General features: G+C 39.2%; 3 protein-coding genes across 4 annotated transcripts in view; 2 read left to right on the top strand and 1 right to left on the bottom strand.

The window, feature by feature from the left end:
- Nucleotides 1-83: 83 nt before the first annotated feature.
- On the top strand, nucleotides 84-2,994 carry si:ch1073-398f15.1 (cardiomyopathy-associated protein 5). The gene is made up of 2 exons (XM_048167190.1): nucleotides 84-433; nucleotides 563-2,994. Exons 1-2 carry the CDS (start codon nucleotides 321-323, stop codon nucleotides 2,103-2,105), a joined length of 1,656 nt encoding a protein of 551 aa, XP_048023147.1. The 5' UTR covers nucleotides 84-320; the 3' UTR covers nucleotides 2,106-2,994.
- A 1,852-nt stretch (nucleotides 2,995-4,846) lies between these two features.
- zer1 (zyg-11 related, cell cycle regulator) lies at nucleotides 4,847-17,805 on the bottom strand. Of its 2 annotated transcripts, none has more exons than XM_048167188.1 (16): nucleotides 17,651-17,805; nucleotides 14,720-14,980; nucleotides 14,492-14,642; nucleotides 11,688-12,136; nucleotides 11,435-11,608; nucleotides 11,238-11,352; nucleotides 11,002-11,148; nucleotides 9,552-9,725; nucleotides 9,206-9,421; nucleotides 7,947-7,988; nucleotides 6,987-7,106; nucleotides 6,674-6,789; nucleotides 6,413-6,601; nucleotides 6,240-6,337; nucleotides 6,050-6,152; nucleotides 4,847-5,782 (listed from the first exon to the last, which is right to left on the bottom strand). In XM_048167188.1, the coding sequence occupies exons 2-16, from the start codon at nucleotides 14,884-14,886 to the stop codon at nucleotides 5,725-5,727; spliced, it is 2,319 nt and encodes a 772-aa protein (XP_048023145.1). In that variant the 5' UTR covers nucleotides 14,887-14,980; nucleotides 17,651-17,805; the 3' UTR covers nucleotides 4,847-5,724. The 2 variants fall into 2 exon arrangements, with proteins under 2 accessions (XP_048023145.1, XP_048023146.1); XM_048167189.1 differs by having other exon boundaries at nucleotides 17,462-17,784.
- Nucleotides 17,806-18,122: 317 nt separating this feature from the next.
- tbc1d13 (TBC1 domain family, member 13) overlaps nucleotides 18,123-24,936 on the top strand; it is a 7,063-nt gene continuing 249 nt past the window's right edge. The window contains exons 1-12 of the mRNA XM_048167191.1: nucleotides 18,123-18,274; nucleotides 20,761-20,834; nucleotides 20,910-20,950; nucleotides 21,039-21,100; nucleotides 21,366-21,465; nucleotides 21,550-21,632; nucleotides 22,827-22,986; nucleotides 23,087-23,297; nucleotides 23,382-23,545; nucleotides 23,701-23,861; nucleotides 23,957-24,014; nucleotides 24,100-24,936. The exon at nucleotides 24,100-24,936 is cut by the window's right edge and continues 249 nt beyond it. Coding sequence (XP_048023148.1) covers nucleotides 18,252-18,274; nucleotides 20,761-20,834; nucleotides 20,910-20,950; nucleotides 21,039-21,100; nucleotides 21,366-21,465; nucleotides 21,550-21,632; nucleotides 22,827-22,986; nucleotides 23,087-23,297; nucleotides 23,382-23,545; nucleotides 23,701-23,861; nucleotides 23,957-24,014; nucleotides 24,100-24,165 — 1,203 coding nt within the window. The 5' untranslated portion in view covers nucleotides 18,123-18,251 and the 3' untranslated portion in view covers nucleotides 24,166-24,936. The remainder of the gene's footprint in view (nucleotides 18,275-20,760; nucleotides 20,835-20,909; nucleotides 20,951-21,038; nucleotides 21,101-21,365; nucleotides 21,466-21,549; nucleotides 21,633-22,826; nucleotides 22,987-23,086; nucleotides 23,298-23,381; nucleotides 23,546-23,700; nucleotides 23,862-23,956; nucleotides 24,015-24,099) is intronic.

The following is a 24,936-nucleotide window of genomic DNA, read 5'->3' as shown; positions in this document are numbered from 1 at the left end:
ATCTCTGAAGTATTTTTAGGTTTGGCAAGGAGAGGCAAAAAACCCAATGCCTTCTTTCATAATGTGGCACCAGATAAAGGTGCACAACTCTTACCAAAGTCTTCCAGCACAATTAAAAATTTCATTTTTGAGAAACAGTGACACCTGCAAGTAGATGCACTTGTGCCTCCTCACTGCATTCTGCAGCTGAAGACGGGACGCCCGTGTCAGGCTATTTACAGATAATGCTGAGCAAGAGAACGTTCCCACAGCTGAAATGACATGAAGAGAGTGACCCGTTCGCCTGCGAAGCGCCTCTGATTAATGCAGCCTGCTAGAAAATGGAAACAATGGAAATAATGGATCCGGAGAGCCAGATGACAGCACTGCAGGACGACACGGCGGCGGAGGAACCGGAACCGCTGAACGACGTGCTGGAGGATTTGAGCAACAGGTGAGAACATTACAGAGAGCTTAGAGGAGATCAGGGATCTTCACGAGTAGGATTACATGCATTACTTTTCCAATAACTTCACAAATATCAGACTAATGAAATTTCTCAATGGTGTGAAATACCTTGCAGTCTGAGAGAGGTTGTCCAGGATGGTGCTGTGAAGCCCAAACTCCACTGCCTGATGATGGATCCATCCTTCTCCATGGTCACGGTCCAGAGCGAGGACAGTGGGATTGTTTGGGAAACCGCTTCCAGCCGCTGCTCTACGCCGTGGGCCTCCGAATTCAATGCAGAACCTGCATACTCTCCCTGCGCCTCTGGAACGGCTGGCAGGATTGTGTTCATTATGGACGAAGAACTGATGAGCAGAAGGAAGAAAAAGCAAAGATCTGAGAAAACAAAGACTCTTCCGCAAGTCAGTCGTGAGATCCTGGCGGAAGCAGAGAGACCGGCAATGGTTGAAGTATCCATGCCTAATGTGACTCCGGAAGAGGAGCACAAAACAGCAGATCTAAAAGAAGAGCGTCTGTTCAGTCTAGTCTCTGAAGGATCCGAGATACTAAACATCATCGCTTCGCCGAAAGTGTCCATGGTGGACGAAGAGGAGAGCAAAGGTCTGGAAGACAATTTGTACTACCTTGAGGAGACACCTACCGTGAAATCCACAGAGATCCCAGATGAACCCGAGCTGGATGTTCATTCAGAAACTGAGAAGATCCCTTCAGTGATACCAGAGCCCTTAGTCTCATTCCCTCATGTCCAAGTGCCTCGAAGAGGCGCGACAGCTGAAGACTACTTTGAGAAGTTCACGCTCCTTGACAATCAAGCGCCATCGGGAGTGGCGCCTGTTGAAGAAGCCCAGCAGCAAACGGAGGAAAAGATCACACAGGAAGAAGCCGATAATGCTCCTGATGTGGAACCAGGCCCCGGTGTCTCCTCAGCTGTGAGTATGCTAGACATTTCTGGCGAAGACTTGGACGATGTGTTTTACGGCGGAGGCGGCGAGCCACACAGTCTCAATATTGCTGCGAGTGTTGGCGAAAAGGGAAGGGGGCTTTCCAAATCCTCTCTAAAGGAAAGCGGCAGCGCCTTGTTTGGAAGCGAGGAGACAGTCCTCACTCCCATATACCTTCCCGAAGGTCCTCAGAAAATCATCGACCTCAACTTGCTGGAGGAGCCCAAAGCCTTGGCGTTTCTGTACTCGGATCTGTATGCGGATGCCGTTGGGACCAGGAAGAAGAAGGACGATGACGTCGAGAGCGTGACCTCTGAGAAATCCTTCCACAGTCAAGAGTCCGACTACGGGGACAGAGGCTATCTGGAGAAGTTCGTGCTCAAGGTTGAGACTCAAGCCACGGAGAACGACTTCAGGCGTCCCGAAGAACGGCATGACCCTTTCAGTCTCACTGGATTTGTGGAATGCCACACAACGGAAGTGGAAAATCATGGAGAAGAGCTGGAAGAAATCACAGATTTCTTTAGAAACAGCGCATCTTCGTCACCCTGCGAACCTGTCGAGTGGATGGAGAGAGAAGAAGAGATTGAAGTCGTCAGGACTCCTCGGGTTACTTTCAAAGAACCTGCGCCAACACGTACAGAACAACGGGCGAGCGATCCTCAACCATTTGCTGACGACGCTGACTTTTCAGAAAGTTTCTACCTGTTGAAATAAGTGATGATTGTCCAGCATGGGAGGAAAACTTGCCGACGATTGTCAAAGATGCTGCTGTAAAATCAACTTCAACCCGGACAGATGCACCAAAACTTAAACCAAAGCCAGTAAGCGATAACAGCCAAATCCAAGCCCAAAACACAGTCAAACCCATAACTCCACGCCACAAACCCTTCCTGGATCTGACCCCACTGCTGCCTGTCGAGACCGAGGGTGAGAAAGAAACAACAGAGGGTGAAAAGGAGAAAGAGAACACAAGCTCTGAAGATGCTGGATCATCCAGCACTAAAGAAGAGGCCACAGACTGCTCGCTCTCCAAAGCGATTCCTGACATGTAGGACTGCAATGATCCCTCAAAACGGCTGGATTATCTGCATGAGGGCGATGCAGAAGCAGGTCATGTTGATGCTCCAGCTGCCATGAGAAAGTCTGATTGACATTTAAGGGTCACTGATTCGGTGGCTTGACAATGAGTGATCCATCTGCATTTGTGACGTCCTGCAAAAGAACAGAAAACGAGCAGAACATTATCATGTGTCTCTGAGCGCATCTGAGAAAAACATAAATATGGAATGTAGTTCATGTACAGTATATGGTTGATTAAGGCTAATGAGACAAAACTGTGTGTTTGTGAGAGTGTATGTACAGATTACAGCTCACCTCCACAGCTGAAAAATAAGTAAATGATAAAAAATTAAAAATCTTTGTACAATAACCTATGCTTAAATGATGTACATATGGCTATAATATTCACCTCTATAGTCACCATGTAGTTAGCTTTGCTGCTCAAGCATATGTACAAGAGTGGAATTATTTTATTTAAAAATAAATCACAAACGTGTAGACATATTTGAATACAATGAATAAAGTATAAATGATGTACTGTTAACATGATGAATGTTTTGTTTCATGTCAGTCGAGCATTTAAAAGTCGTAATTTTCACATCAAAATTTCAACATCGTGTTTTCTTTAATAAACTTGTGCATCAACCAACAATCAGAAAGTCGTACATTGCTATAGTGAATGAAATCTCTCGTCTGAAGCACACATGTACAAGCTTACCTGTACCTGACCCCCAACCAAACGTCATAAAGCACTCAATATTCAGTTTTTAATGGTTTCGCAAACCATCAGGAAAGATAATACTATTATTTATCGTGAAGAGTCTTACCTCAGTAATTCGCGCCCTTTCCTGTCAGTTTCCGGGCGCGCGATCGCGACAAATATGGAACAATTTACGCCACATTAGAGAAAAAAATCACGCATTTGTAAATCATAATTAGGACATAAATCGAAATTAAGTCCAAATACGTCATAATTATAACGAAATTTTAAACCATGACGTTCCATAATTACGATATTAAAAGTTTAAATAAAAAGTCATAATTATTATTTATCATAATTTCGACATTTTATCTCGTAATTATGACTTAGTATGTTATAATCTCGACTTTTCACGTCATATGATTTATATTTTTCTTATGTGACAGAAAAGGGGTTCCATATTAATAGCATTAATTTGTATTTTTAATAATATAAAAACACGTCTGAACACAAAAGCAAGACAGTTTATTTACCAAACCTGAGAATGAATTTGCAATTACTTGAAAATTTTAGTCTGGTACTGATTACAAATTACATGACGAAAATTGTAGTTAGTAATCGAGATAACTCATTTTAATATATTCTGACTACTTTTTGACAATATTGTAATCCAAAAGGGTTTGTCTGCCAAAAAAAGTTTGGGAATCCCTGCGTTACATAAACAAACAATAATAAGCATGAAAACAATAATTTGTGAAGGTCACTGGAAATGATGAAGACATTGTTTCACAGCTATATCAGCAGTGTTTAGTAACTTAAATAATTATTAATCTCATAAACTATAATTTTAGAAGCATCACAAATTTACTTACACGATCATCTATATTGTGAACACAGTCAAAGCTAAACAGTCCCATTGTGAGAATAGCATGTATGTACTCCATAAAAAAGTAACTAATCTCATCATGAGCATTTTAAAACATAATATAATCTAATTACAAATACTAAACCTTTGGAGTCTGATGACATAATCCAGATTACATGAAATCAGTTACTGCACAGAACTATATTATAAGATACACGCAACTGAATGTGGGGTACATACGAGTACCATGCATATACCATGATATATATTGAAACTAAAGGACAAGACAATGATAAAATATAGAAAATAGATATATAGACACACATTGACACATTTGAAATGCTCTACAGTAGTTCTGCCAGTTTAAATGGCTTCGATGTCATTATTGTACAGACCTCTGTTCTGTTTGTTCTCATTTACTCAGGGTACAAAAGTGCAGATATTTCCTGCCTAATGAATAATTGTGCATATATCTGCTCCATATTAATCACCTGAGTCTTACCTGCGGTGCAGAGACGGTCTGATCCGGATCCAACAGCAGTCAGTAATCCGGTTCTGACACGCATGACGTCATGAAACAATCACACTTTTTTGTTTTTAAACAGACACATTTATACAAATGAGGAAAAAATCTTGTCTAACATTTTCCCCTAAAATTTTAAAACCTTTTTAACCTAAAAACACAGATATTTAAATATCAGAACAGCTGAAACTGTTGAAGAGCTGTTTAACATCATCACTGATCTAAAAACACACTTGATGAGTTATAACGACATCATCATCATCATCATCATCATCTGTAAGAAATAAAGACAAGCAGCCAGACGACTGTAACAGAGTGTTTGACAACTATTATTATTATTATTATTATTATTATTATTAATCTCTCTTTACACCCAGTGTTGTGTGGACATCTTACTTCAGTACATCATGGTTTTATTGCAGTTCAAAACCGTGTAGAAAAACAATTTAACAGCACAGATAAAAGCACGTCTGATAAACCATCATCGTTCCTGGAGATAAACACACGCAAACGCCGACTCCGAATCGATCAGCTTCATAATGAGATTGCAAATAAAAAGTGAATATGATTAAAAATACAACAGAAGAAAGAAAAAAAACAAAAAACGATGAACTTCCCCAAAAGATAATCGCTTTAATGACAGATGTGTGATTGAATTCTGAGAACGTGTGTGAGATTTCCAACCGGGAGTCTTTTAATAGTTTCAATAAAAAACATCCAGACGGAACAAACCCAGAGAACTTTCTTCCCGACACGAGGAGAGAGGAACGAGCGTCTCGACGGCGCTTTCTGATCGATCCCGGGCTTGATGATCACGGAGAGAAGCTTATACGGGTCCGTCTCTCTGAAGACGCCAGACAAATAATCAAGGTTGATCCTGACAAGGACACGAGCAGATCGTCCTCCACACACACACACACACACACACATTCACTCGGGCACAAATAAAAACAGAAAGAAACACCCCTAGAATGACGCAGCTGTCACTGCTGTCCATGTGCAACACAGAAACAAGCCCGACACACACACACACACACACACACACACACACACTCGTGACCTCACTGTAGTGTGACAGACGTGTGTTGTAGGAGAGCAGCGTGACGTCCTCGTCCTGATCCGTGCCGTCAGTGCCAGTGAGGATCATCATCATCATCATCATCGTCAGATGAAGTCCGCTGCACCTTTACCTGCTGGTGTCCATGGGATCCTCCTTGAAGTTCTCACACTGATCCATCACTTTCCTGCACACAAACACACGACAAATCAGTCTCACATGTGACGACACAAACATTCAGCATGAGGATAATTCATGAATCAACTGCTCAAAAGAGTCACGATTCAGAGTCAAATTCAGGACTCGCTGGTTTATGTGCCACTTATTATGCCAGATTGAAATCAGTGTAATTAATTCATAATTGTGAGTTAATGACAGTACAATTATTACCCTAACTTTAATTGACCCTATAAAGCCACTGTGTGTGTGTGTGTGTGTGTGTGTGTGTCAGTACCGCGCCATGTCCTTGGTCTCTTGGTGTGAAGATTCCAGCTCTAGAACTTTCTGCAGCAGAATGATTCCTCCCTCCTTGATCAGCAGAGGGCAGTATTTACTCGCTGCAGTGAGAACAGTGTGTCCGTCATCACGGGGAGTTCAGGCTCATCGCAATAAAAATTATAAGTATGTATGTGTGAAACACTCACGGTAAACTGACACCAGGTTATAAAGCGCCCATGTGGCCCAGTGCTGACTGACCGGAGCGCCGCTCTGCGGGAGGAGACGCAGGATGGGCTCAAACGACCTGCAGACGGACAGTGAGGAGGTCAGTGATCTCTCGAATCATGTGCTGATCGAGCTGTATTTCAGCCTCACGCACCTGTAGTTGATGTTGCGTCGCGAGCTAACGTCCCAGCTCCGGATGGCCGCCCACATTTTGTCCATGACATGTGACCTCTTGGGCTCCTCCATGTCCCAGGCCTCGGGCCCGTCAAACATGATGTGCGACAGAACTCCGCAGGCGTTATAGGACACCTCGATGCCGTCCGCCTTACTGTCCAGCAGCTCGCTGAGAGAGAGAGAGAGAGAGTCACACACACTCACACTGACCTCTGACCCACACACTGAACGACGGTCACACCTGAACACGCTGATGAACTGCTTCGTCAGCAGCTGCGGTCTCAGCGCTTTCACCTCCGCCACGTTACCCAGCAGCCCCAGCATGTTTCGGTGCAGTTCCTGTTTATCAGGAAACTCCTGCGGAAATCAGACGGGTGAAGTAAGAGCAGATGAAAACGGGTCATGTGACGCTAAAGGTTATTCAGGGTGTGTTTGGACCGCGGCATATACAGCTCTTCTGGCGTTCACACTTATTCCACTGAACCGCTAACGCTAGAGTTCGCCGCGCACAGAGACCGTGAGAGCGCTGCGCTAACATGTGATCGGCCGCGCACCTTCAGACACTCCAGGAAGAGGTTCATGCCGTTACACTCCAGAAACATCTGGCAGTTATCCGGCGTCTCGTCGGTGATGTTCCACAGCGCGCTCCAGGAGAACTCCATCACCTGATCACACTGAACACATGACAGGAAACGTCATCAAACACACATTAACTGGAATAATGAAGTCGTGTGTACGGGTCATTCTGCAGAACTGGTTCAGAGTCGGAAACGTCTTGAAAAAAAATTTTTTTGTATGCAAATTGTATAATATCCAAGATACTCATTTCTAGTAATTGTGCAGTTAATTCTCATATTGTATTTTCAGAAAGTTCTGGAATATTTTTCATCTCCCCAAATTTGTCACTACCGAAACACAATAATAAATCATTTAATAAGAAGAGTCACATTGACCTATTAAGATTTTCTTTACAATCTACCTTGTAATATATTTTTTGCTATTTTTAAAAAAAAGTTTTCACATGTAAATCAATAACAATTACAATTTTAACAATATTTCAAGTGTAATTTATGAGATTTGTTGTATTTTGAATCCAATCTTTCTTTGTAAAAGTCATAAAGTTTATCAAACTGATTTCAAAGTGAAGGATTCATTAGTTTGAATAAACATTGAATCAAACACTATAATAACATCTGAGCTGATCATTCAATATTCTTTATTTCTGACATGTTCCGGTCGTGACAGTAATGTGTTGGTAGTGACACATCACATGACACAATTTAACTCACATACTAAAACACTAATGATTGGCATAACTGTTATAAATTTAGTTTATTTCCCCCAAATAAATGATTGTGTTCCTTTTGTCACTACCAGAACAATGATGACATGTTTCAGTAGTGACTCTTTTGATGCTGATCATCACATGGTTATCCAGCACAGCTCTGAGCAGATGTGGACAGCAGTTTGTAAAATGGCCACATACAGAAATCCAGAGTTCAGTAATGACGCACCATTCTGTCCTGCAGCTTCTTCTGGATCAGATTCAGCATCGTCTGTGACACAAACCAGACAAACTGTTAGATGAGAGATCACATCATAACAGGAAACGGACCGCAACCATCACTATCTCCTCTTTAAACAGGAAACGCATCACTGCAGTTCCCATATGGCAATTACTGTCACTTCACTGTAAAACAGTGTTAGACAAATTCATTTCATGTGTTAGAGCTGGTAGATAAATGCATATAAATTAGTGCTGACAAAATTAGCATGTTAAAGCATGCATTGAATTTTTTTTCAGTTAACTGGGTTAAAAATATTTAACAATTAACGCAGCATCTGTTTTTCCCGTCATAATTTGGCTAGCGTTACGTTAGATGATCACGCTAATGCTTTTAAACCATTCAAGCACCACAAGACAAACTAGATAAAAAAGGTCGTCATGACAAACTTTAAGTTAGCTTGAGAAAGTTTGACGAAATTTTAAAATCTTGAAGTTTGAAGGTTTTCAGTTTGAAGTATGAAGCTTAAAGTAGTTTAAAGTTTAAGGGTTTTTGAAGGAAATACAGAATATCAGAAAAACAGACCGAAATAATCAGATAGATAGACGCAAGTTGCTAGCATGATTTTGCAGATAGATAGCATGTTGCTAACGAGATTCCCAAGATAGTACATTGCTAACATGTTGCTAGTCTTATTTAGCATTTACCTAGCATGTTGTTAACATTAACATAAATTAACACATTGCTAGCATCTTACTGGCATGATAAGTATGTTGTTATGATTAAACAATTGGCTAACTTGATTAGCATGTTGTTAACATGATTAGCACAAATTGTTAACATGCTGCTAGCATGATCTACCATTGCTTGCATGTTGCTATCATGATTAGCATGTTTTGCTAACATGATGACATGCTACAAATGTTGTTAACATGATTTAGCACTCTGTCAGCGTTTTTTTGCTAACATGATTAACATGTTGTTAGCATTAATTAGCATTTTGCTAGCATGATTTAACATGTTGCTAACACCTTGCTAGCATGATTTTACACAATGCTAGCATGATTTAACATGTTGCTAACACCTTGCTAGCATGATTTTACACAATGCTAGCATGATTTAACGTGACAATAGATGGATAAAAAATGTCAGATCATAGAAAAAAAGAAAGAAAGAAAGATCTTCATGCGTTTCTACGAATATATGCATTTTCAGGTGAACCGCCCCTTTAAGCGCAGGAGGAGAGCGAGCGAACATGTGAACAGCACCTTGACGAATCCCATCTTGCCGACGGCTTCTTTGTGGTCGTTGTCGACCTGACAGACGAGAGCGTTGCACAGGTGGACGGCGATGCGCTGGATGGACTCGTCCTGACGCGCCGGCTCCAGGATCTTCAGCAGCAGCAGATTGACTCTGTGATACTGAAACTCCAGCTCCTCCGGGATACTGAAGTTACACAGCGTCAGGCAGCAGTTCCTCTGAACCTGCACACACACACACACACACACACACACACACACACACACACACACACACACCTGGAGCTCAGTACGGTCTGAACACAAACTGGCAGCTGTGGTCACCAGAATGATCCTATAAACTCATTGACCTCACCGTGACCTCCTGGTACTGCTCCATGCCGTTGAGCACCACCTGTATGACCTGTCTGCGCAGACGCACGCTCTGGTCGCTGCGGTACTCCGTGTTGGTGAGGTAAAACAGAGCGGCGCTGCCCGTCACCTGGATGCTCTTGTCATATTTGTGAGTCTTCAGCGCTGTGATCACCAGCTGAAACACACAGACACACGTGACATGTGACACACTCGTGCGCACTGGGGATACCGCCGTCAGAGATCACATGACTGCACTTCACTCAACTTTAACCCATCTGCGGTCTTCGTTTGGGAAGCACTCAGAGTCTCCAGAGACCGCAGGCAACAAATGTAATTTTACTCTGTTTATTAATGTTTTTACTTCATATTTGTGCAGTTTTTGGAGGATTTATCATATTTTTTAAATTTATATAAATAAATATTTTACTGAGTAGGTTTTTATACAAAAACAGCTTTTTATGTCAAATTCACTTTATAAAGACCCACATTTCTAACTTTCATTCATGGATAATTTGACATGGTTTAGTGTGAGATTTTTGCCCATCTTTTGGAAAATGCAGTTTTAAAAGTAAAAAAAGATCACTTTATCCAGCAGATGGCAGCAGAGCTCCACTATTTGCTGTTTGACTGACTGAAAGACATCTTTACACAAGTATTTTCAGCTGATTCATAGCTAAATATTATCAAATCACAATTATGACAATAAAAATGACTTTTTGTCAAAGTTTAGGATTTTTTTAATGAGAAAAATCAGTTTTTCAATATTGTTACATTGTGATGAGACCCGCTTAGAAAATGGACAAAATTCATCCTCAAAATCAACATTTTTTAAAAACTTATTTTTTTAGTACAAAAAAGCTAACCTTTGACAAAAAGTCATTTTTATTGTCATAATTGTGATTTCATAATATTTAGATATAAATCCAACTGAATCTACTGGATAAAGTGATAATTTTTTACTTTTAAAACTGCATTTTCCAAAAGATGAGCAAAAATCTCACACTAAACCATGTCAAATTATCCATGAATGAAAGTTAGAAATGTGGGTCTTTATAAAGTGAATTTGACATAAAAATCTGTTTTTGTAAAAACCTACTCAACAAAATATTTAATTATATAAATTTAAAAAAATATGATAAATCCGACAAAAATTGCACAAATGTGAAGTAAAAACATTAATAAACAGAGTAAAATTACATTTGTTTTTTAAAAAACAATTATTTTGTTACAAAATTACATTTTGATGCCTGGAGACCCCAAAGACCCGGAGTGTGACTTTTTTTTCTACACTAACATAAAAACAAGATTTCACTCCACTTTTTATTATTTGTAGATCTGGAAAGTGTTAATCACTGTACAAAGTTTCATGTCATTTGGACAAGGAGAACTTTTTTTTAATTTTAGCAAACGTCGTAAAAAGACCCCAAAGTGTTAAAGACTCTAGTGTTGACCTGCAGCGCTCGCAGCAGCTGACTGCAGTGCTGAATCCTGGCGATGTCAAACAGCTGGTTAATGGCTCGATGGGCGAGTTCGGGCCGTTGCTCGGTGTACGCCTCGATAGCGTTCAGAATCTGATCCTCGTTCTTGGAGCCGGTGACCTGAACACACAGAGGTCGATTAGAGCACTGGACACAAACAAACACAGTGTGCGTGTGTGTGTGTGTGTGTGTGTGTGTGTGTGCGGCACCTTGTACGCCGGGATGTGTGTGACGGTGCACAGCGTGGTGTTGTACAGGCCCAAGAACTGCAGCGGCCTCTTCAGCTCCTGGAACGGGTAGATGCTGCTCTTACACGGCTCGATGCTGCAAAACACACAAACACACGCTCAGATAAACACGGAGGGAACGGCGCTGTGGGAGGAGTGTGTCCGGTGGGCGTCTTCACCTCGGCCGGCCCATGGCGTCCTCAAACGCCGGCACTGTGCAGTTATCCAGCATGATGTGTCCAGAGATGTCCAGAGACACCAGATTGACCAAACCCTGAGCGATGCTGCTCAAGATCTTCCTCGTCATCTTGAATTTAGACGTTCTCTGGTTCTCTCGTGAGATATCCAGGTGTCTGCGGACAGAGCGGAGGAAAACGTGATCTAGCGGAAGCTTTGAATCACGCGCGTAAACGGACCAGACGTCTCGCTCACCTCAGCCGGCTCATCTGCAGCAGCGTGTGGATCAGCTCCTCCGTCAGCTCCACGTTATACAGCACCAGAGACGCCAGACGCTCCTTCCACTGCGTGAGGAACGCCGGCCGGGGCAGATGGACGCCTGACAGGTCCAGAGAGCTCAGCGACGGCAGCGGCCTCAGCAGCGCCTCCACGTCCACCTCCGGCGTCAGGCCGCCCAGATTCAGCAGACGCAGACGGTTGAAGCCCTGGAAGCTGAAGCTCTGGTCCACCGTGTGCGGGCGCAGACCCTCCTCCAGATCGTCGTCCTCCTCGCCGTACGCCAGCGGCCCGCCGACCTTCTTGAAGAAGATGTTGGAGCAGCCGAACAGACTGAGCGACAGCAGCGAGTGTCTGAAGCTGGAGAGCGTCCGCAGGCCGCGCGCCGTCAGGTGGTTACAGTAGGTCAGATGGAGCTCGATCAGATCCTGCACACATCAGATTTCACATGAATCAGTGTCTGCAGGCGATCTCAATCTAAACCAGTTTGAGATCGTTTCTGAAAAGCATCTCAGATTCAGCAGCGGTTTTCAGTTCCTTTAAACTCAACAGTTCAATGAATCGATTCAAAGTCACTCAGAAAAGTCTCGGTTGTTTTAGTAAAGACATGATGTCAAGTCAGATTTATTTGCATAGTGCTTTTCACAATACATAATTTCAGAAAATAAGGCTAATGTTTATAATATCTTAATGTCGTAGAGTTGTGTGATAATAATATACATTTTGAGACGATATAAACAATCTGATCTGCTATTTATAGGCCATCCTTCAGAATTGGTGCAAACTGCTGTCCCACAACCAAAATCACATTTAAAAAGCATTTTAAGTATTCAAATTGTAGATGTTTACTAAGATCCTTCTATTATCTGCTGAATCCCACAATAATATTTAAAATATCAGTAAGATTAATATATATAAAATTATCATTTATTGGGTACTTTCAATTCCGTCCTGAACCCTGACTCCTAAATTTCAACTTGTGAAAGGATATTGAAATAATTTTTGTAATTTGTAGTTTTTAAAAATATATTTTTGATTTTTTTTTAAATGAAGTAAAAAAAAAAAAAACATTTATATTTTATTTTTAAATCATGAAACTTTATGTAAAAAAAGAAAAAAAAAGAAAAGTGTTTTCACGTCACTACCGGAACAGTGTGTGTTTGAGTCATTGAGACTGATTTTAACACACTTCTACATTTCTGATCAGGCAATATTCCTGTGTTGCTCCTCTCACAGCCTCTCTTTCACAGCAGATCATCATCATTCTGAGTTAAATGAGTTCAGAAGCCTGAAAATCTGTGTGGAGCTTTAAGGAACGTCACTAACAAACACCTTTTTCTGCAATTAAGCAAACTTTTTTGAGTGTTATTCCATAAAATGTAGTTTTTATGCATGTAAAACTGTTCAGAACTGTGTTAGATAACCATGTGATGATTATCATCTCTGAGCGGCTCAAAAGAGTCTGAAACAGTCACGACCGAAACAAAAGTGAACGCATAATCATTTATTTGGGGGAAATAAACCCAATTTTAATACAGTTATGCAAATCGTTAGTATTTTAATATGTTTTAGTGTGAGAGTTAAATTGTGTCATGTGATGTGTCACTACCAACACATTACTGTCACTACCGGAAATGTGCCGTCACGACCGGAACATGTCAGAAATAAAGTATATTGAATGATCAACTCAGATGTTATTATAGTGTTTGATTCAATGTTTATTCAAACTAATGAATCCTTCACTTTGAAATCAGTTTGATAAACTTTATGACTTTTACAAAGAAAGATTGGATTCAAAATACAACAAATCTCATAAATTACACTTGAAATATTGTTAAAATTGTAATTGTTATTGATTTACATGTGAAAACTTTTTTTTAAAAATAGCAAAAAATATATTAACAAGGTAGATTGTAAAGAAAATCTTAATAGGTCAATGTGACTCTTCTTATTAAATGATTTATTATTGTGTTTCGGTAGTGACAAATTTGGGGAGATGAAAAATATTCCAGAACTTTCTGAAAATACAATATGAGAATTAACTGCACAATTACTAGAAATGAGTATCTTGGATATTATACAATTTGCATACAAACAAAATGTGTAAAAAGACACTTTTTTTCCCCAAGACATTTCCGACTCTGGACCAGTTCTGCAGAATGACCCGCTTAATGATATAAAACATCTGTTGTTATATGAATAAAAATGTGTAAATATGATTTTCCATGTGTTCATTTACAGAAAAGCTATGCCTTGATTATTTTTAACTAGAACTTTACTGTATTTTATGGCTGAATTTACTTGAGAAAATCACCATTCTAAGCCTTTCAAAGTGAATATATATTATACTTTTCAGCTGTACGATCCAGTGCTGATCTGAACTGAAACACTTACTCAGTATCATTAACACAAAATCATACACAACACAAGCTGAAACTGAAGGCGTGTCGGTCAGGTGATCATCTGTTGTACAACCATAAAGAACACTGAAAGTGAAAGTATTTCGACTCCCTCCATGTGACGCACGAGAGTGAATGTTTTATCCATGCATGTCTTATTTTTAAAGCTGGTTTGACCTCGTAATGTTGAATTAGTGTCATAACTGGCTCTTCCAGTCTTCTCTCTGGTGACACTCTTAAACCCCGCCCCTCATGCTCAGCTCCGCCTCCACTCGAGGCCCACATCCAATCAACATCTGATGCAAAGGAACCGAGTTCCGCCCTACATTTTTGCTCGTCTGATAATCACAATGCAGATGGAGAAGCTCTCGGCTCGTTCCTCACCTGTTTCCCGACGGCCTCCAGGTCTCGGTCCCGGACCAAATCCTCCCTCAGCTGCAGGCGGGTGATCCTGGTGCTGCGCGGGTCACTGAAGAGCTGGAAGAAGCCGTCCTGCGGCTCAAAGTCGCTGTCAGTGTGCACCAGATCCATGTACCTGTCAATCAAAAGCATCAGCGTCACACCTCAGCACGCGGCACACACCAAAGCGCGTTCACGGCGACCTCTACGTACACGTTCACCAGCCTGTCGCAGATCTCGCTGGGCAGGAAGACGTCCGGACGCAGGCAGAGCCGGTTCCGCTCTCCGCTGTAGCACATGGTTCTCCGCAGGTTCTTCAGGCAGAAGACGGTGCACAGAGACATCAGGCTCTCCGGGTCGTCTCCTACTTTAGTCGCCATGACGACGGTCGATCAGCAGGACGACAGAACAACAACACGACTGCGGCCCGGATCTCAGGCGCCAGACATCGAGATGGAAGAGAAGACGCTCCACCTGAGCGACGAGAGAAACGGACAGGATTCATCAGTCAGGGATATTATTGATCTGTGATCAGATGAGAACAGAACTGGAACTGAATTAAGCTGGATAACATAAACTCTATTGTCTTTATAGAGCTGCTTTACAGCAGAATTTCAATTTGCTTCATAAATGATGAACTTCGCAACATTGACAGTTATTGAAATGAATTGAATTTCTCATTAATTGAACTTTTCAACATTGACAGTTACTGAACTGAACTTGTTTCATAATTGATTAATTTCACAACATTTGACTGTTGTCAAATTGAATTAAATCAACATTGAACTGAATTCATTTAATAAATGATGACCTTCGCAACATTGACAGTTATTGAAATGAATTGAATTTGCTTCATAATTAATTTTGCAACATTGACAGTTTTTGAACTGAACTGAATTTGTTTCATAATTGATTAATTTTGCCACATTTTCAATTATTTAAATGAATTGAATCAACATTCAACTGAACTGAATTTGTCTCATTAACTGAACTTTTCAACATTGACAGTTATTGAACTGAATTTGTTTCATAATTGATTAATTTCACAACAGTGTAAATTATTTAAATGAATTGAATCAACATTCAACTAAATTGAATTTCTTCATTAATTGAACTTTTCAACATTGACAGTTATTGAACTGAACATGTTTCATAATTGATTAATTTCACAACATTGACAGTTATTGAACTGAATTGAATCAACATTGAACTGAACTGAATCTGTCTCATTAATTGAACTTTGCAACATTGACAGTTATTGAACTGAACTGAATTTGTTTCATAATTGATTAATTTCACAACATTGACAGTTATTTAAATGAATTGAATCAACATTCAACTGAATTGAATTTCTTCATTAATTGAACTTTTCAACATTGACAGTTATTGAACTGAACTTGTTTCATAATTGATTAATTTCACAACATTGTCAGTTATTGAACTGAATTGAATCAACATTGAACTGAACTGAATCTGTCTCATTAATTGAACTTTGCAACATTGAAAGTTATTGAACTGAATTGAATCAACATTGAACTGAACTGAATTTTGTCTCATTAATTGAACTTTTCAACATTGACAGTTATTGAACTGAACTTGTTTCATAATTGATTAATTTCACAACATTGTCAATTATTTAAATGAATTGAATCAATATTGAACTGAACTGAATTTCTCATTAATTGAACTTTTCAACATTGACAGTTATTGAACTGAACATGTTTCATAATTAATTAATTTCACAACATTGACAGTTATTGAACTGAATTGAATCAACATTGAACTGAACTGAATCTGTCTCATTAATTGAACTTTGCAACATTGACAGTTATTGAACTGAACTGAATTTGTTTCATAATTGATTAATTTCACAACATTGACAGTTATTTAAATGAATTGAATCAACATTCAACTGAATTGAATTTCTTCATTAATTGAACTTTTCAACATTGACAGTTATTGAACTGAACTTGTTTCATAATTGATTAATTTCACAACATTGTCAGTTATTGAACTGAATTGAATCAACATTGAACTGAACTGAATCTGTCTCATTAATTGAACTTTGCAACATTGAAAGTTATTGAACTGAATTGAATCAACATTGAACTGAACTGAATTTTGTCTCATTAATTGAACTTTTCAACATTGACAGTTATTGAACTGAACTTGTTTCATAATTGATTAATTTCACAACATTGTCAATTATTTAAATGAATTGAATCAATATTGAACTGAACTGAATTTCTCATTAATTGAACTTTTCAACATTGAAAGTTATTGAACTGAATTGAATCAACATTGAACTGAACTGAATTTTGTCTCATTAATTGAACTTTTCAACATTGACAGTTATTGAACTGAACTTGTTTCATAATTGATTAATTTCGCAACATTGACTGTTGTCAAATTGAACTCAATCAACATTGACCTGAATTGAATTTGTTTAATAATTTATTAATTTTGCCACATTGATGCAGTTATCGAACTGAATCAACATTGAACTGAATTTGTTTCATAAGTGATTAACTTTACAACACTGACACTGTTATCGAACTGAATTAAATCAACATTGAACTGAACTGAATTCATTTTATAATTGATGAACTTTGCAACACTGACACTTATTGAACTGAATTTGTTTCATAATTAATTTTGCAACATTGACATCATTATCGAACTGAATTGAATCAACATTGAACTGAATTGAATGCTTCATGATTGATGAACGTTGCAACACTGATACTGTTATTGAGCTGAACTGAATTCGTTTCATAACCGACGATTATTGTAACATTGACACACACATCTTCATCATCTTCATCAGCTCTAATCACAGTGACACTCTGTCATATTCTAATGTTTATGCTGCGGCTGCTGTTGTTTACACTCACTGTACCGGGAAAGTGTTCGCGTTAAACGCTGTCTGACGCGTTCTCGTGACGCGTTACTCACATTCAGTCGCTAATAATGAAGCGGAGCTCCTGATCTGATGATCTGCTGATGTTTGTGTGAATGTTGATCCTGTGAAGAGTGTTAGCGCGCGGGCTAGCAGCTAGCAGCTAAATAAAGTGCGTGAGTTTAACACCGTCGATCCGTGATTGACAGCGGCTGTCGCGAGCGCAGCGTGCGTCTGTCTCTTACCTGACGCCCGCACACTGACTGACGCGCCGCTTCGATTCACAAGAAACGCAGAAATATGAACATGATCTGATGATGATCGCCGCCGCTCTGATGTCAACACAACCTGCGCCACATCCGGGTCACCTGTGCACGCGACACGATCACTTCCTGTTCGGTGTGATTGATTGGGGTACTAAAAAGAAAAAGTGGGTTAATGAAGAAGTCCACTTTAAAATATAACCTGTCAAGTACTCTGAATATCCTGGCAAGAAACAGACCGTTTATTTTTTTGATTGTAATATAATAAATACATATATAGACACATATTAAAGATCTTTAATATGTTTATAGATTATATGTGGAATCAGTCACTGCTTTGTGTGTGATCAGATATAATCAGACACGAGCCTCCCCTTAAGAACAGTAAATAACGCACTAATAAACTCATTTTAAAGAAAATCTTTATAATTCGTTTCTGTCCTTCATAGTTTGATGTTTTCTCATGTCATGATCGAGTAATGTGATGTTTGTGATGGTGTTGTAATGAGCGGAACTGTAGTGCGCGCGCCAGTGTTTCCGCCGGTGCTGTTTTTCCGGCAGCGCGTGACTGTGCTAGTCAAACATGTCGAGTTCCTACAAAAACAGGTGAAAAACACAATAAACACGCGATAAAAAGCGTATTTTCATTCGAACACACACACTTTACTTCATCGACACGCTCGACAGACCTTATTTATATCAGACGCGCGGGTGAAGCGTGATGACACAGCTGTGTGTGTGTGTGTGTGTGTGTGTGTGTGTGTGTGTGTGCGTGTGTGTGTGTGTGTGTGTGTGCGTGTGTGTGCGTGTGCGTGTGTGTGTGTGTGTGTGTGTGTGTCAGCGTGTGTGTGTGTGTGTGTGTGTGTGTGTCTGTCAGTCAGAAAACATTCGGCTGATTCAGGTGTATTTTTCATGAGATAATGAGATGTGTTTGTTTTCTTTCAGCTTCACATTGTAATACCGCGGTATTGAGTAACGTACCACGGTATTTACATTCAAACATGTCCAAAACATGTCCAAAAAGTCCAGTCAGGTTTAGTTTTATAACCCTTTCACAATATACACTGTTTTAGAGCAGAAAGTCATTCATTTTAATGTTTATAATTCACATTGAACAGTTTAGGGATGCTCAATAGCATATTTTTGTGACAGTTTAAACAATCAACGAGTCAATTTGCTGTATTAAGTAAAAGTATAGATTTCTCATTTAAATTCTTATTTTGATGAACCAATATTGATTTTTAAATCCCATGCATTTATGCTTTTGTGTTATGTATGAATCGTAATCAGATCATGAGGTTTGTGTCAGTGATTGAGAATCTGACTGAAAGTCTCTCCATAAAGCTTCATTTCTGTTGATTCGTCAGTCTGATGCTGGTAAATGAGCGACAGGATCCGTTAGCGCCGCTGGTGAAAGTTTAACAGCTGGTAATGAGCCGCTTGAGCTCGTGTGTATCTTAGTTCTCGAATGTTTCATGTTCTTATTAAAAGTGCCAAAGGAATCAATCCGATTCATCTAGATCTCCAGACTCCGTTAAAACTTTATTTCTTCTGTGAAATTCAAAAGAAGGTAGTTTGAGAAACGTCTCTTCACACTGAAGAAAGAAAATCACACCAGTTTAGATGAAGGACTTGAGAGCGAGTAAATGATGCCAGAACGATGATTTTTGGCTGAACTGTTCCTTTAAGAGTGCAGTTAGGCGATGATTGGACGGTTTGATCATGTGACTGCAGTGAGAGTCAGCGGCTGTTTCTGGGAAGGAGTTTGAGCTCCTCCAGATATTGATATAAAGATGATCGAGTGTTTCCTCAAAGATCTGTGTCACGACGTTCATGTCTGAGTTTATTTCACTTTTTAGATTCTGTCACAACGTCTGGATCCGAAACCTTTCTGTTCCTCATGAGGAAAGTCAAGCAAAACACGTTATCAAACACGTTACTGTAACATTTACTGTCATTCTCATGAAGAAGACTGTGGGATGAAGTCGTTTAGGATTAAAGGTGTTTTAAAATGATAAAATGTTTGACTAAATGAATAAATGATCCTGGAATCAGATTCATCTCCATTTTGATTTATTCGAAAATATTAAAGACACTCAAGCTCAAATTTGTTCAAGCATTTTACCTTTTACTTACACATTTGTTCATTCGGATTAATATTAATGTTGAACATTAATATTAATTAATCAGACTAATTAATATTAATCTCCAATATTAATATAAATGAAAAAATGATTGTTCAAGCATTTTACCTTTTATGAATTTGCTGATTCAGGTTAATATTGATGTTGAATATTTATATAAATTATGATTAATTCATATTTATATAAATCTGATTAATTAATATTAATGTTCAATATTAATATTGATAAAAAAATAATGTCCAAGAATTTTACCTTTTATTTATACATTTTCTGATTCAGGTTAAAATTGGTGTTCAATATTAATATTAATAAAAATATTAATGTCCAAGCCTTTGACCTTTTCCTTCCACTTTTGTTGATTCAAATGAATATTAATTTTCAATATTAATATCAACAGAAAATATTAATATTTTACCTTGTTCTTACAATTTTTTTTATTCAGATTAATATTAATGTTCAATATTAATAAGATATTAACGTTCAAGCATTTTACCTTTTTACTTTTATTCAGATTAATGTTCAGTATTAATTAAATCCAATTTTTAATATTGAAAAAGTTATATATAATCATTTATTATTTATAGTAATAAAAAATATTAATGTCAAGCATTTGACCTTTTCCTTGATTCAGATTAATATTAATGTTCGATATTAATATTAATAAGAAATTAACGTTCAAGCATTTTACCTTTATTCAGATTAATGTTCAGTATTAATAATTTCAATCAGTTAATATTGAAAATGTTATATATAATAATTAATTTAAAAATATTCTTGTCAAGCATTTGACCTTTTCCTTCCACATTTGTTCCGATTAACGTGAATGTTCAGTGTTGGTATGAATGAATCATTTTGTTCTGCGGAATATTGTGCGATGTGACGCGTGAGGTCATGTGTGTGATCATGTGATCAGGTCAGATGTTCACGGATCTCTCTTGTGTTCCTCAGGATCCAGGAGTTCAAGGTTTCTCTGAGCGAGCAGAAGATCGATTTGAAGGCTTTACGCGAGCTGTGCTTCAGCGGTACGTGTGGCGTGTTGGCGTGAGTTAGCGTGTGTTTCTCCACACTCACTCTCTCTCTCTCTCTCTCTCTCTCAGGGATCCCGTGTGAAGGAGGCATCCGCTCTCTGTGCTGGAAGGTCAGTCTCGCGTCTCTTGAGTTTCACTCCTCATCATGTGACTGAACCGATGAAGAATTGAAATGACAGAAATATTCTCATTCCTCAGATCCTGCTGAATTACCTGCCGCCGGATCAGGCCTTATGGGAGTCTTTCCTGCAGAAGCAGAGGTTACACACACTTTTACTTCATTTTAGGCTGTTTTTATATGAGGACGTCTCCAGAAGCAGGTTTGGGTGGATTTTGTGGTTAAATGTGTTCAAACACACTGTAAAAGTGCATGTTCTCTCATTTTCACACACTGATTCAAGGACGTTCTGAGGAAATTAAGCTGCGGAATGAGTAAAAGTGACTTTAAAGCTAAAATAACGTCCCATGTGACCGTCTGTGAAGCACAGGGTCATTATGCTAATGAGCTCGAATCTGATTGGTCAGGGATCTGTACGCCCAGTTCTTGAGAGAGATGATCATTCAGCCAGGAATCGCCAAGGCCAACCTGGGCGTGTCTCGAGAGGACGTGACGCTGGAGGATCACGTGAGTTTCAGAGCTTTACACGGAGCAGAACTCTGAAGACACGTCTGTGTTACTGATCATGTGACGCTCGTCTCTCGTCTGCAGCCTCTGAACCCAAACCCAGACAGCCGGTGGAACACGTACTTCAAAGACAACGAGGTTCTGCTGCAGATCGATAAAGACGTCAGGTGAGACAGTCGAACATGAAGAAGACTGTGTGATGAAAAACGTTTTAAAATGATAAAATGTTTGACTAAATGAATAAATGATCAGATTCATTCGAAAACATCATTAAAGACACTCAAGCTCAAATTTGTCCAAGCATTAGACCTTTTACTTACGCATTTGATGATTAAATACAATATTAATGTTAGACACAATATTACTGTTAAATATTAATGTTAATCTAATTAATATTAATGTTCAGTATTTATAAAAAAAATGTTCAAGCATTTTACCTTTTCATCTTTTACTTCCACATTTGTGTGCCGATTCAGATTAATATTAATGTTCAATATTAATATTAATTAATCCAGTTAATTAATATTAATAATAATGTTTAATATTAGTATTAATACAAAAATCAGTGTTCAAGCATTTAACCTGTTTTCTCCTTTTACCTTAAAATGTTTTGACTCAGATTAATATTATTCAATTTTTATATGAATCTAATTAATATTAATAATGTTAATTTTCAAGCATTTTACCTTTTAATGTCCACATTTGTTGATTAAGATTAATATTCATGTTCAATATTAATATTAATTAATTCAGTTAATGAATATTAGTAATAATGTTCAAGCATTTTACCTTTTTAACCTTTAATATCCACATTTGTTGATTCAGATTAATATTCATGTTCAATATTAATATGAAATAATCCAATTAATTAGTATTAATGTTCATTATTATTAAAACATGTTCAAGCGTTTTACCTTTTTCACCTTTTTCTTCCAAATTTGATGATTCAGATCAATATTAATGTTAAATATTAATGTTTAACTAATTAATATTAATGTTCAATATTTTTATATTAATTACAGTATTTATAAAAAAATGTTCAAGCATTTTACCTTTTCATCTTTTACTTCCACATTTGTGTGCCGATTCAGATTAATATTAATGTTCAATATTAATATTAATTAATATTATAATTCCAGTTAATTAATATTAATAATAATGTTTAATATTAGTGTTAATACAAAATATCAATGTTCAAGCATTTAACCTGTTTTCTCCTTTTACTTCAAAATTTGTTCATTCAGATTAATATTATTATTCAATATTAATATGAAATAATCCAATTAATTATTATTAATGTTCAATATTAATATTAATTTTGAAGTATTTGAACTTTGAACTGTGTGAATGTGTGCTGTCAGGCGCTTGTACCCAGACATGGCGTTCTTCCAGCGGCCCACAGAGTTTCCCTGTCAGCTCATCCTGGACCCTCAGAACGAGTACGAGACGCTGCGGCGGCGTGTGGAGCAGACCACGCTCAAAGCCCAGACGGTCAACCGGAACCGCAGCGGCGTCACTAACGTGAGTGTGTGTGTGTGTGAGTGTGTGTGTGTGTGTGTGTGTGTGTGTGTCCCCTGGTCAGTGGATGTGTGTGTTCTGAAGCGTCGGCTCTCACCTTCAGGTCAGTTCTCCAGGGAAGGCACTAAACCTGTATCCCTCCAACGAGTACGAGGTGCTCCCGAACGGCTGTGAAGCGCACTGGGAAGTGGTGGAACGGATTCTCTTCATCTACGCCAAACTCAACCCGGGCATCGCCTACGTGCAGGGCATGAACGAGATCGTGGGTCCCATTTACTACACCTTCGCCACAGACCCCAACAGCCAGTGGAAGGGTAACGCATTTACTGCTTCCTGGAAGACGACAGCTGTGCTCCCATCCATCCTGTTGTTATGTTCATGTGTTTTTCTGTCTGTAGAACACGCCGAGGCCGACACCTTCTTCTGCTTCACCAACCTGATGTCCGAGAACAGAGATAACTTCATCAAAAGCCTGGACGACTCGCAGTGCGGCATCACCTTCAAGATGGAGAGCGTGTTCTCCAAACTCAAGGAGAAGGACACGGAGCTCTACATGAGACTGGTGAGGGGCAGACGTCTATTATTACGATACTTTAAATTACGTTTAATTAAGGGTTTTCCAGTTTCCACTTCACCTGAACACGTCAGATAAAGCTGTTCTGATGGTTATTATTTTGAGTTATTGTGGCATAAACACAAAATCTGTCTGTCTCACAGCAAGAGCAGAACATCAAGCCTCAGTATTTCACCTTCCGCTGGTTGACGCTGCTGCTCTCTCAAGAGTTCCTGCTTCCAGATGTTATCCGGATCTGGGATTCGCTCTTTTCGGATCAGGATCGGTTTGAGTTCCTCATCCCTGTGTGCTGCGCCATGCTCACGTAAGATCGGTGAAGCTGCTGTGAAGAGATCTGTACTGTATAAAACTTCCTCAGTGACTTCTCATTGGCTGGTTTTCCTCTGTGTGTTTTTGCAGACTGATTCGAGATCAGTTACTGGCTGGAGACTTTACAACCAACATGAGATTACTGCAGGTAACACACACACACACACACACACACACACACACACACACACTGACATCGCCCTCTCACCTCCACTCTGTCTGCTGTTCTTCAGGATTATCCCATCTCTGATGTTCACGCCATCCTCACTAAAGCTAAAGAACTGCAGGACGGCTTGTAGCAGCCACGCCCCCTCAGGCTCCGCCTCCAGTCTGATGACTGACAGCAGTGCCGCCCATCTGACCCGGGTGGGATCCATCGTTTGCCTTTGTGTGATTGAGCGTTTGGTCTTACCGTCTCTCAGGTAGACGAGTGTGTGAGTGTGTGTGAGTGTGTGTGTGTTTACTGTTGCACTGTTGAACGATTATGAAGACCAACACACTGACACACACACACACACACACACTGCAGACGGGACTCCAGAAACACTCCAGAACTCTGATCTTAATTACTACAATATAAATACGGAACAGAACAAAAGATTCATCACATCTCCAGTGTTTGATGATGGACTTTATACGGCTGTATTTATATCAGTGATTGTTTACTGTCTTTGTTTCGTTTAATACTTGATCACAAATGAACAAAAATCCTGACTGCAGATCGTTGGAGATTCTCAGCGATTCTCCGGTTCATCCGTGAGCAAATCGAAGCTTCATGCGGGATTTCTCCCTGATCCGGATCAGTGTAAGTTCATCTGACGTGTGGCTTCCTTGAGAAACTCAAGCATGAACTCAAGTTTCATCTGCAGATAAAATGGCGTTAGTATCCCATCATCCCTCTTTTTAGATATCAAAGCAGTCACTCTTCCACTAATAGTCTGCGTTAATTTCATCACACTAATAATGATTGGGTGCTCAGCGTTTGTTTGAGGGAAACATCCGATCAAACATTATGACTTCAGTGTTTTTATAAATGTGTTGCAATTCACCTTTTTTTAAATGTCATGTTG

Source organism: Megalobrama amblycephala, linkage group LG18 (assembly GCF_018812025.1).
Source record: "Megalobrama amblycephala isolate DHTTF-2021 linkage group LG18, ASM1881202v1, whole genome shotgun sequence".
Taxonomy (NCBI): domain Eukaryota; kingdom Metazoa; phylum Chordata; class Actinopteri; order Cypriniformes; family Xenocyprididae; genus Megalobrama; species Megalobrama amblycephala.
The sequence above is the reverse complement of the archived record's forward strand: the minus strand, read 5'-3'. Positions and strand labels throughout refer to the sequence as shown.